The 12,630-nt window shown below is 45.3% G+C and overlaps 1 protein-coding gene across 1 annotated transcript in view; it reads left to right on the top strand.

Moving 5' to 3' along the window:
* LOC133114584 (SRC kinase signaling inhibitor 1-like) overlaps positions 1-12,630 on the top strand; it is a 71,151-nt gene that overhangs the window by 38,950 nt on the left and 19,571 nt on the right. The window contains exons 10-14 of the mRNA XM_061224100.1: positions 1,146-1,333; positions 9,230-9,405; positions 10,365-10,495; positions 11,957-12,104; positions 12,519-12,630. The exon at positions 12,519-12,630 is cut by the window's right edge and continues 195 nt beyond it. Coding sequence (XP_061080084.1) covers positions 1,146-1,333; positions 9,230-9,405; positions 10,365-10,495; positions 11,957-12,104; positions 12,519-12,630 — 755 coding nt within the window. The remainder of the gene's footprint in view (positions 1-1,145; positions 1,334-9,229; positions 9,406-10,364; positions 10,496-11,956; positions 12,105-12,518) is intronic.

The raw sequence follows: 12,630 nt of genomic DNA, 5'->3' as shown, positions 1-12,630 counted from the left end.
GCGTGTATGCCTGTATGTATGTGTATGTGCGTTGCTGTGAATGTGTCTGTACCACAACTATAACAACAATAACACTGATATTGTTGGGATCAATTTTAGAGCGATTTCTTCCAGCTGCATGACCGATAAAACACAGACGATAGAAATCCAACCTAATTTACAGGATGTTGCATGCAAAATGGCAGATGACATATCTGAGAGACTATTTACAGACTATTTACATTATCATTCATCACTGTGGATGCTTGCATAGTTATAGTATGGTATATATTTCTAGTTATTGTGTGCATGGGCCAGAATACAGATATATGCAGTCTAGCACTGGACAGAAAAACTGAGTTTCCTGTAATTATATTGTAATAACACTGGCATTTCAATGTAATTACACAGGAGTTACAATGTAATTACACAGGAGCTACAATGTAGTAACACAGCAGGTTTCAATCTAACTGCACATGAGTTTCAATCTAACTGCACCTGAGTTTCAATGTAATTAATTCAATGTAATTACATTGTAGTTTCAAATACCACTGTCAGGACAGCAGAATCCCTCCCCCTATTTCGATGCAGACTAAAAACACACCTTTTCAAACCTTTTCTTTCTTACTCTACCTATCCTCCTGATTTCCCCCGCCCCCCTTTCTGATATCCCTATCCCCCTTGTCTAACCCCCCAAAAAAAAAAAAAAAAAGAAGTGCACTTATGATGACTATATGTTTAGAACAGCATTTCATGTGTATTTTACTTGTTATGGATGTGATGCTTTGACTTGTGGAAGAACCTATGCACTTGTAAGTCGCTTTGGATTAAAAGCGTCTGCCAAATGACTAAAATGTAAATGTAAAATGTAATTATACCCAAGTTTCAGTGTGATTGCAATGTAATTTTTTTGTAAGTTTTAGTGTATTTACACTGGAGTCTCATTGTATCTACACTTTGTGTGCGCGCGTTTGTGAGTCTATGTGTGTGTCTGAGAGGGTCTGTGTGTTTGTGTGTGTCTGCGTGTCTCTCAGAGAGCGAGTGTGTTTGAGTGCTTGTGTGTGTGAGAGGGAGTATGAGAGAGTGTGTATGAGTCTATGTGCATTGAATCCCTCTTCCCCAAGGGACTACAATATAAGGTGAGTGATGGTGGATTCCCATGACAGCTGTCTCGTTTTCTGATTGGACAGCTCTGACTCCCTCCGCCCCCCTGGCCCTGATGCCGCCGCCCCCTCCCGCTGGGGAGCCCCAGGGCGACAGCGTGACACAGCTGCAGATGCAGCTCCACCTGCACGACCTGCAGCAGAACGCCTCCGAGCTGCGCAGCCAGCTGTCCCAGCTGCGCAAACTGCAGGTAAGCTACGGTGTGACCTGCGATGTGACCGTGGAAAACATGACGTGCATTACCGTCATTCGCCACCAGGTGAACTCGTGAAAAACATGACGTGCATTACCGTCACTCAACACCAGGTGAACTCGTGAAAAACATGACGTGCATTACCGTCACTCGCCACCAGGTGAACTCGTGAACAAAGGAAGCGCTGATCCCAAACATGCTGATGTCATCGTGGTTGTGACAAAGGTCACAACAGTGTCTGAATCCAAAGGAATAAATCAATGGAACTGCTTCTTTTTCTTTCTTTTTTTTACTAAAATAGCTCAACCCAACAAGAATTGCCTACTGCAAAAGCTGAAAAAATATTTGAGTCTTGTATTGACTCTTATTTTGTATAGTTTTTTACTAAATAAGACAAAATTACTTTTTAGCGAAATAAGACAAAAATGTTGGCAATGGGGTAAAACAGTTTTCAAAATTTGCCAATGGGGTTAGAAGATTTCACTTGTCAAGCAAACAGTAACTTAAAGCAAGCTAATGTTTTCTACTTGAGAGAAAAAAGATCTTAAAAACACTTGTCATTTTTTGCTGTGCCTAATCCCAGAAAAGCTGTTGAAATCTGTCTGGCAACATATGAAGGAATAAACTTCACACAATGTTCATGTACCTAAAACAAAGATGTAAGTGTAGCGTTTCTGCTGAAGCAGATCGACATCCGGTTACTCAAGTGAAGGATGATTTTGATTGACATATCAGTGAGGTGTGGATTGATGTTGGTTGAGAGCAGGTCAGTGAGGTGTGGATTGATGTTGGTTGACAGGTCAATGAGGTGTGGGAAGATGTTGATTGACAGGTCAGTGAGGTGTGGATTGATGTTGGTTGAGAGCAGGTCAGTGAGGTGTGGGTTGATGTTGGTTGACAGGTCAATGAGGTGTGGGTTGATGTTGATTGACAGGTCAGTGAGGTGAGGGTTGATGTTGGTTGACAGCAGGTCATCCAGTTGAAGATTGATGATTGATGGTTGGGATTGTGAGCAGTGTTTCTGTTCTTACTGCCCCTGTTTACCATCACACTCAAAACAATGTTCACAATAGTACATTTGTACATGTGCATACATTTTTGATGTGCATATATTTTTAAGTTTTCTTATTGATAAAATCCTGGGATGGATTGGTAGCCGGTCCAGAGTGTATTCCTGCCTCCCACCCAATGCATGCTGGGATAGACCCCAGTGCCCCCTGTGACCCTGACCAGGAATAAGCAGGTTGGCTGGATGGATGGATGAATGACTTCATTCATACAAAAGGATCATTGTGAAATGCATTAGTATCCGATTACTGTGAGACTGATCCTCCCCAGCCCTGCCCCCACCCCCTTCCCACCCCCCTACTCTTATCAGCCCAAATCCCTACATCAGTTTAACAGTGTAATCCCTGCAGAGACTGCCATGGCATCAGATAAAACAGATCAACATGAACAGGGTGGAGAAAAGAACAACACGGAATCTAACAATGTCGTCGTCCCCACCCCAAGAGAGACAGCCTAAGCAGGGAGTTAACCCCCCCATTCTGCTGACAAGGCCCTGCGCTGCCGTTTAATCCGGCAGAAATTGCACAAGGAAGAAGCATCAGAGTGAAATGTCACCTCATCCAGACGACAAAAGAGATCTTAGGCCCATCTCCTGAGTGACAGCTCCCTGGGGCAGGCAGTTTCATTAAGAGTCTCCTTTCATCTTCAGAGAACTTAATAAAACAACGCGGTGTGAGGACGTCTCTCGCTCGGCGACGGGCGATGGGAGGGAGCCTGACGGCTTAACCCCTTTGAAGAGCAGCTTCTGTGGAATGTTTTTCTGTTCAAGATTCTAACAAAAGTCAGTGTTCTAGAACTCTATCGCCAGTAGTGATTGTTACATCAGCAGCATTGGAATGTTCAGTTGAGAACGTTCTAATCACATATTTGTGGCCTCACTCCCACCTTAAAGCAGGGATCGTCAGCTCTGGCCCTCAAATCCAAATCCAGGCATGGTTTTCTTTTCTCCCAGGTAATTAGTGCTACCAATTGGCAAGACTGTCTTCACGCCTCACTACCTGGTAAGAGGAGGGTGGAAAGCCAGCAGTTCTTGGTGCCCAAGGATCTTGAGTTGCTGATCCCTGCCTTAAAGGGTTAAGCTAAATTAGAGCATACCCATAAGCCCCTGCCAGCATGCCGTAACAGCGTTTGGGGGGGTGGTCTTGGCTGCAGATGATGAATGCCTATGATGCGTTTAATGGTCCATGGAGTTTCCCCATGCTGGGGCACTGGGCTGGTCTGGGGTCTGTAGCGTACCGATGACTGCCAATGGCAATCTGCGTCACACGGAAGGGGAACGTAATCACGGAATCACACTCGCAACCTCTGGAACGAGAGGCAGACCCTCAGACAAAGCCGAAGAAAGAACTGAGGTTAAGCTCTCGTGTGAAATACATATTTACATTTATTGATATGCAGTGGTTTCAGAAAGTATTCAGACCCCTTCATTTTTTGCACACATTATTGTGTTGTAGTTTTAATTTTAAATCAAACTACACTGAATAACCCATCATGACAAAGTGAAAACATGTTTTAGGAATTTTACCAAATTTACTCTTGCTAGTCTAGTCTCATCTAAAACTGAAATCTCTCATTTATATACAGTACTGTGCAGAAGGCACCCTAGACTTTATTATATATATGTGTATTTTTTTGTGTGTGGTAGTATAAAAGAACACATTTGAGATTTCCAAATATTCATTTTCCAAAAGATTTAATTTTACAGAGACATTTTTGTATTTAATTTTTAAAAGTAACATATTACTGTAAGCAATTGACTACTTTTTACTTAAAAACTTGATCAAGGCTGTCTGAGATCAGAAGCAAGGAGCCAACCAAAGTCTGCAGAAGAACTGTGGCAAGTTCTCCAACATGCTTGGAACAACCTCCCTGCTGATTGTCTTATAGAACTGCCGGACAGCGTTGGCCATCTCAGAGAAGTGATGCAGTTTTTACACTGAAGGGTGGTCCCAAAAAATATTGATTTGATTCACTTTTTAACTATTCTGCCAAATTACTAAAATGTAATGTAAAATGTATAGTACGTTTATTGAGGACCTTTCATTGAATTATTTTTGAAAGAATCTTATCCGTACAGAATGTTATACAGGTGCCTAAGACTTTTGCACAGTACTTTAAGTATTCAGAAGCTTAATTCAGTACTTTGTAGAAGCCCCTATGGCAGCAATTACAGCTTCAAGTCTTCTTGGGGAAGTCTCTACAAGCTTTGTGGGCCTGGATTTGGACAGTTTATCCCATTCTTCCTGGCAGATCCTCTCAAGCTCCATAAGATTGGATAGAAAGCGTCCGTTAACTGCCATCTTCAGGTTTCTCCACAGATGTTCTATGGGGGTTTAAGTCTGGGCTTTGGCCGGACCACTCAAGGACAGTCAGAGACTTGTCCCAAAGCCACTCCAGCGTTGTCTTGGCTGTGTGCTTCAGGTCAATGCCGTGCTGAAAAGTGAACCGTCACCCCAATCTGAGGTCGCATGCACCCTGGAGCAGGTTTTCTTAAAGGACCTCTCTGTATTTGGCTGCATTCATCCGTCACTCAATTCTGACCAGTCTCCCTGTCCCTGCCGCTGAGAAGAGCCCCTATAGCATGATGCTGTATCAGTGTTGTGTGTGCGTCAGGGCCTGCTGCAAGCAGAAGGAAAGAACAATCAAACACTTGAAAGTTCAGGCTATCTGAACACACTGTCCTGTTCCTCTGCTAACTCCTTTTCATCGAGGCTATTTAAGTCCTTCCCTTTGTGAAATCACATTAACACATAGAACTCAAAGTGTAAGATTCGGGGGAGGAAGATAATAGTTGAAATGACCTTTTGCTGTGCCATCCTTTTTCTGAAAGGCATTCCTGCTGTAGACAGATTAAGCAGAAAGTTGCAAAGAAAGACTTTGGAAGGTGACGTTGGTCGTTGAGTTGGTGGTGTCATCTCAGTTTTCGGTCCGCCTGTAACCTGTTCTTATTTCGCGTATTTTTAGAAAAACGACCTTTCCTGGAATGACACCAGAAGCATATCCTCTCCATAATTGCGGCTTCATTACAGACGCAGGCAGCAGGATGTGTTCAGTCTACTGCTTCTGATCGCTGGTTTAATCTCTCTTCTGCTGCCCGTGCAGCCTGGCGTGCATACCAATGAGTACAGCACAGTCTGGCGCAGGTTCAGAGAACAACTCACATAAGGACAACACAGTCTGGAGCAGGCTCTGGGAACAACTCACACAAGGACAACACAGTCTGGAGCAGGCTCTGGGAACAACTCACATCAGGACAACACAGTCTGGAGCAGGCTCTGGGAACAACTCACACCAGGACAACACAGTCTGGCACAGGCTCAGGGAACAACTTACACAAGGACAGCACAGTCTGGCACAGGCTCAGAGACCAACTCACACAAGGACAGCTGGACACACACACACACACTCACACAGGCAAACACACACATATAAACACACATACAAAAACACGGCACATGCATGCATATGTGCACGCGCATGTGCCCTCGCGCACACACACACACACACACACACACAAACACACATTTCAAAGCATGCTCAAAGAGGTCCAGGAGATTTGTTCAAAAATAATTTTCCTGCTAAGAAAGCTGTGTTGGCCCTGTTTTGATAGTGTTGGTTTTCTGTGGATTAATTCTAACTGGCCCCTAATGATTCCAAAAATCTACATCCACTTTCACTGGCCTGCATCATGGAGGACTGTAATCCCCTTTCTCATTCTTTGGTATTATATTGCTTTGTTTCAATTCATCTGGCAATACTCCTGCTTCTGAAGATTATAAAACATACTTGTTAGCAGTTCCCTGCAATTTTCCCAATTTTCCTGTACTTCACAGCATTGTTCTTTATTTTAATATCCTCTTAAACTTCCTGGATATTAAATGTAATTGAAGCCGTATTTGTATCATCTTCCCGGGTGAATTCATAGTCTCAACAAAGTAGCTGTTTGCTTTATTTCAAATTTCCTCTTTGTTTTTAAAGCAAAGCTCCTTTTCAGATTATTAATACTCTTAGCACCATTCTCTAACTCGCCTCATCCTCTACAGTAGATAAATACCATAGTTGCACTTATGATTACTTTCTGAAACTTCAACGCATTTTTTTTTCTCGCGGTGGCACACATTTTGCTCTCTTACTTTCTTAAACACCCTGGTGGTAATGGTGCATTTTAATGTCTTTTGTATGGATTTATTGAGGAAGGTGCTATAAATTGGCAGTTACTTCTGATGAAAATGAGCCCAAATGGCTAAATCTGGCACTTTTTACATTATGTTTATTGTGCACTGTCCTTCTTTTGAATAGATAACTTAAACATAGAAATACACCAAATGATTATTAGAAATTACTGATTGCTCCCACAGTGGGAGGCTACGTCCTTGAGTTATTTTTCTTTGATTTTGGAATGATTTTACTGTTTTTGATTTTCTGATATTTCTCATCAAGCTCTTATTCTGTAAGTTTGATGTCCCAATAATTCATGTCAGATAATAATGTCATACCCAGGGACCTCCAGGAAACCAGAATACCTTCATTATGATGTAAACTCAGTTTTGAGGATCTTCCGTGTCTGATGGAGTTAATCCCTGTTCACTGGGTTGAGAGCCACTGGTCTCCCCCCCCCCCCCCCCCCCCTTTACCTGGGAGTCAGGTGTGGAAGACAGGCTGGCCAACCAGTAGCAGTTACTGTTAAGTTAATTACCTGGGAGGAAAGAAAACAAGGGCTGGATATGGAATCAAGGGCCAGATCTGAGTATCCCTGGTGTAGATGTGTTCTGTCCTCAATGACATCTTTGTAGGTCCTTCTTAAGGCTTCCCTGATGGAGAGCACCTAGTCCTTGGGCCCCCTATGTATGTTGGTTTTGCTTCCAGTGTCCACGTTGAGCCTTAATTGTAATTAGCAGCTAAATATTCTTAATTAGACACTTTTAATGTCTTTTTCATGTGATGATTTACCCTCTTATGGCCACAGTCTATGAGAAGCAGCTGTGCATGCCATGACCAAATAGATGTTCACAGCGCAGTCAGATGAACTACTGCTCTCATTTAACGTGCTATGAAGCAAATTATTCCTTTAGGAAGTGGTTAAAGTTTGTTTGATTAAATTATAGACAAATTATGACAGGTGAAATCAGTGGGGCTGCTGAAAGTGTGTTCACCTGTTCAGTGAACCTAAGCTATTTTGAGAATGAAGAGCTCAACGCAAAACCAAAGCAATAATAAGCCATGTTCCTCGTTATTTTTTTTAAAATGTTCTTTGGGTAAAGGGGGGGAGGGGGGGTGTGTGTGTGGGGGGTTATGGAGGAATTGAACAACCTTAACTGCTCAAGAGATTGGCTGCAACAAAAACCGGAGCACCGAAGGACTTTTCCGTTCTTTCCCGCACTCATTCCCAGACACCCCCCCCCCCCCAATACAGATGGGGCCCTAAGCTCCTAATGTCTCCTTTGCCTTGAACTGGGACCATCAAACGATGCTCCTCGAGGGCCAAGACCTGCTGCTTTCCCACCCTTCCTTTACTTGGCAGTCAGGTGTGAAGGCCGTCTGACCAGTGAGTAGCATTAAGTGTTCAGGTCATTATCTGGGAGAAATGAAAACCGGGGCCAGATTTGGGTGTAAGGGCCAGATCTGATGCTCCCTGGCCTGAAACATGCCCTGCTTGGCACTGCAGCGGCCCCTAGTGGACAGATCAGGGGAAGCAGTCAAGATAAGGATCAGCTGTTAGGTAAGCGCTAAACAGTTGGAGGATGGCCTTGCCGCTAACGGACTATTGTAATGCCGATTTGCCGAACCATTCTTTTCTCCGACAGCTAATTACGATAAGGATTTACGCGGCAGTTTTATGTGGCGATTTGCGGTTAAGGCGGATAAGCCCTTGCCCTTTCAATATTTGCATTTGACATTTCCCACTCAGATTTCGGCAGTAATTGCTCCAACCGGATAAAAACCTCTGCCAAATAATTGTGTAATAATGATAACAATGTGCAAAATGCTAAAAGTCTGGCGGTACGATCGGTGGGATAATGGGCCTGACAAGGGTGCATTGTAATGGGACCGCTGAAGTAGGACACCATCAGAGGGGAGAAATCAATGCCTTCACTGCGTAATAGATCTTGGAACAGATCCACAGGAATAGTCATTCTCCAGATCTGGGTCAGACGTCAGAAAGAAGGACTGCACGAGAAACAGGACATCCCAAAATGGCTGCTCCTCAGCTGGGGAGGACACAAGCAAAGGGTGGGGTGGGGCTGGCGAGGGGGGGGGGGGGGGGGGGTGAGTTTTTGGCTGAGCTGCACAGAGGATTGTATTCCCATCTCTCTTTAGTATTGTGGAAAGTTTTTGATGAAGCCGTTATAATGTCAAAATGGCCGCTCTCTGTTTGTGTGTCGATGATTTTTGTCCGGTGTTAGTTTTTGATGAAGGAATTACAGACGTCAAATATAAATATGTAGGAAGACATGGAAAGCAGCACTTATGCATGGTGTGTGTGCGTGTCTGTACTGTATATATGGATGTATAAATGAATGTGAAATGTATGTGTGTGTTTGTATGCAGCTCATGAATTGTGTGTGTGTGTGTGTGTGTGTGTGTGTGTGTGTGTGTGTGTTTGTACGCAGCTCATTAATCGTGTGTGTGTGTGTGTGTGTTTGTACGCAGCTCATTAATTGTGTGTGTGTGTGTGTGTGTGTGTGTTTGTATGCAGCTCATTAATTGTGTGTGTGTGTGTGTGTGTGTGTGTGTTTGTATGCAGCTCATTAATTGTGTGTGTGTCTGTGTGTTTGTTTGTATGCAGCTCATGAATTGCGTGTGTGTATGTGTGTTTGGACGCAGCTCCAGAACCAGGACTCTGTGCGGACGTTGCTGAAGCGCACGGAGACGGAGATCAGCGTGCGCGTGACGGACGCCCTGCGGAAGCAGGAGGACCCCCTGCAGAGGCAGCGCCTCCTTGTGGAGGAGGAGAGGCTGAAGTACCTGAACGAGGAGGAGCTCATCATCCAGCAGCTGCAGTGAGTACTGCCCCCAACACTGCACTGAGTACGGCCCCCAACACTGCAGTGAGTACGGCCCCCAACACTGCACTGAGTACTGCCCCAACACTGCAGTGAGTATGGCCCCCAACACTGCACTGAGTACAGCCCCAAGCACTGCACTGAGTACTGCCCCAACACTGCAGTGAGTACTGCCCCCAATACTGCACTGAGTACAGCCCCCAGCACTGCAGTGAGTACAGCCCCCAGCACTGCACTGAGTACAGCCCCCAGCACTGCAGTGAGTACAGCCCCCAGCACTGCAGTGAGTACAGCCCCCAGCACTGCGGTGAGTACAGCCCCCAGCACTGCAGTGAGTACAGCCCCCAGCACTGCACTGAGTACAGCCCCCAGCACTGCAGTGAGTACAGTCCCCAGCACTGCAGTGAGTACAGCCCCCAGCACTGCAGTGAGTACAGCCCCCAGCACTGCACTGAGTACAGCCCCCAGCACTGCAGTGAGTACAGCCCCCAGCACTGCAGTGAGTACAGCCCCCAGCACTGCAGTGAGTACGGCCCCCAATACTGCACTGAGTACGGCCCCCAGCACTGCAGTGAGTACAGCCCCCAGCACTGCACTGAGTACGGCCCCCAGCACTGCAGTGAGTACAGCCCCCAGCACTGCACTGAGTACAGTCTCCCAGCACTGTGGGCAATGAGTACAAGATGCTGTAGATCTACCATCCTGTAGGTTTTCATTTCAACCCGAACAAAGTGCACCTCATTCAACAGCTAGCAGTAGAATCAGCTGTGGCAAATTATGGTTGGAGTGGAAAAACTCCAAGGTACAGGGTTGGGCAGCCCTGCTGTTACCTTTGAATGAGGTGTGCTTTGAGGGTTGGAGTGTGAACCTACAATATGGTAGATCTCCAGGAACAGCGTTGGGCAGCCCTGCCCTATAGAGTGGTGGTAACATGGCGCTGTTGCCCGTGGTTACAGTGACCTGGAGAAGTCGGTTGAGGAGATTCAGAAGGACTCCTCCGTGAACCACAAGCACGTGTCTGTCCAGGAGCTGGAGGAGAAGGCCGTGGTGCTGAGGAAGCTTGGAGAGACACTTACCGAACTCAAGAGTGAGTCACTCAGATTCACACAGAGTCACTCAGGTTCACACAGAGTCACTCACATTCACACAGAGTCACTCACATTTCCACAGTCACTCACATTCACACAGAGTCACTCACATTCACACAGAGTTTTACTCAGATTCACATAGTCATTCAGATTCACATCGAGTCACTCAGGTTCACACAGAGTCACTCAGATTCACACCGAGTCACTCAGATTCACACCGAGTCACTCACATTCACACAGAGTCACTCACATTCACACAGAGTCACTCACATTCACACAGAGTCACTCAGGTTCACACAGAGTCACTCACATTCACACAGAGTCACTCACATTTCCACAGTCACTCACATTCACACAGAGTCACTCAGATTCACACAGAGTCACTCAGATTCACACAGAGTCACTCAGGTTCACACAGAGTCACTCACATTCACACAGAGTCACTCACATTTCCACAGTCACTCACATTCACACAGAGTCACTCACATTCACACAGAGTTTTACTCAGATTCACATAGTCATTCAGATTCACATCGAGTCACTCAGGTTCACACAGAGTCACTCAGATTCACACCGAGTCACTCAGACTCACACAGAGTCACTCACATTCACACAGAGTCACTCAGATTCACACAGAGTCACTCACATTCACACAGAGTCACTCACATTCACACAGAGTTTTACTCAGATTCACATAGTCATTCAGATTCACATCGAGTCACTCAGGTTCACACAGAGTCACTCAGATTCACACCGAGTCACTCAGACTCACACAGAGTCACTCACATTCACACAGACTCACTCAGATTCACACAGAGTCACTCACATTCCCACAGAGTTTTACTCAGATTCACATAGTCATTCAGATTCACATCGAGTCACTCAGGTTCACACAGACTCACTCAGGTTCACACAGACTCACTCAGATTCACACCGAGTCACTCAGATTCATACAGAGTCAAGTTGCAGAGAAACAAACTAAGACACGTTGTGGATAAACAGAGACATAGTGTACTAACACTATGCAACAAAGTTACCAGCCAGCGAATTGTACCTTATCCGACCTGTGCTCCGTTGTTGTTACTATGACTGTTGGTATGCACTTATTGTATGATAAAAGCGTCTGCTAAATAAATGTAATACAGTTATCTGAGATTAGTCCACAAAGGACACAACGTGATAATAAGCAGACCACAGCTATCAAGCAAACATGGTTACTGAAATCAGTCAAAGAAACCACAAAGTTTCACAGTCCATTGTCGTCCAATCCCGGACGAGCCCCTGATTGTATGTTGCAGCCAGAACCCTCAGCAGCAAGGGCCAAAGGTCAAACGTATGAAGAACCCCAGGGAGGCGTTTTAATGGGAAAAACCTAAATGATATTTATTGGATCACAAAGTAGTGGATTTAACAGAAACGTACGCAAGGCGTACTAAAATACTGCTGTGCTTGCGCTTCAGACCAGTTCCCCAGCCTACAGAGTAAGATGCGGGTGGTGCTGAGGGTGGAGGTGGAGGCGGTGAAGTTCCTGAAGGAGGAGCCCCATCGGCTGGACGCCCTGCTGAAGCGCTGCAAGTCCATCACTGAAACACTGGCCACGCTGCGCAGGTAGGGTGTGTGTGTGTGTGTGTGTGTGAGAGTGTGTATTCCCGTGTGTGTGTGTGTGTGTGTGTGAGAGTGTGTATTACTGTGTGTGTGGGTATTACTGTGTATTACTTTTGTGTGTGTGTGTGTGTGTGTGTGTGTGTGTGTGAGTGTGTATTACTGTGTGTGTGTGTGTGTGTGAGAGTGTGTATTACTGTGTGTGTGTTTATATTCCTTTTTTTTATTTTATTATTATTTATTTATATGTTTATATTACTGAGCGTGTGTGTGTATGTGAGTGTAACACTGTGTGCGCGTATATTTACTGTATGTGTATACGTGCAAGTGTGAATGCGTGTGTGTGTGTGTGTGTGTTGTGTGTGTGTGTGCGTATTTCTATTACTGAGCATGTGTTATTAGTCTGGTCTCTGCTCTCAGGCAGGTGAATGAGGGCTCCATATGGAAGAGGCATGAGGAGTTCTCCAGCCCGTCCCACAAGCAGAGCGAGGACGTGGGGAAGAGCGCGGCAGATTTAGACGTTCCCACCAGC

Source organism: Conger conger, chromosome 16 (genome assembly GCF_963514075.1).
Source record: "Conger conger chromosome 16, fConCon1.1, whole genome shotgun sequence".
In the NCBI taxonomy this organism is placed as follows: domain Eukaryota; kingdom Metazoa; phylum Chordata; class Actinopteri; order Anguilliformes; family Congridae; genus Conger; species Conger conger.
Note: the sequence above shows the minus strand (reverse complement) of the source record. Positions and strands in the feature narration are given on the sequence as shown.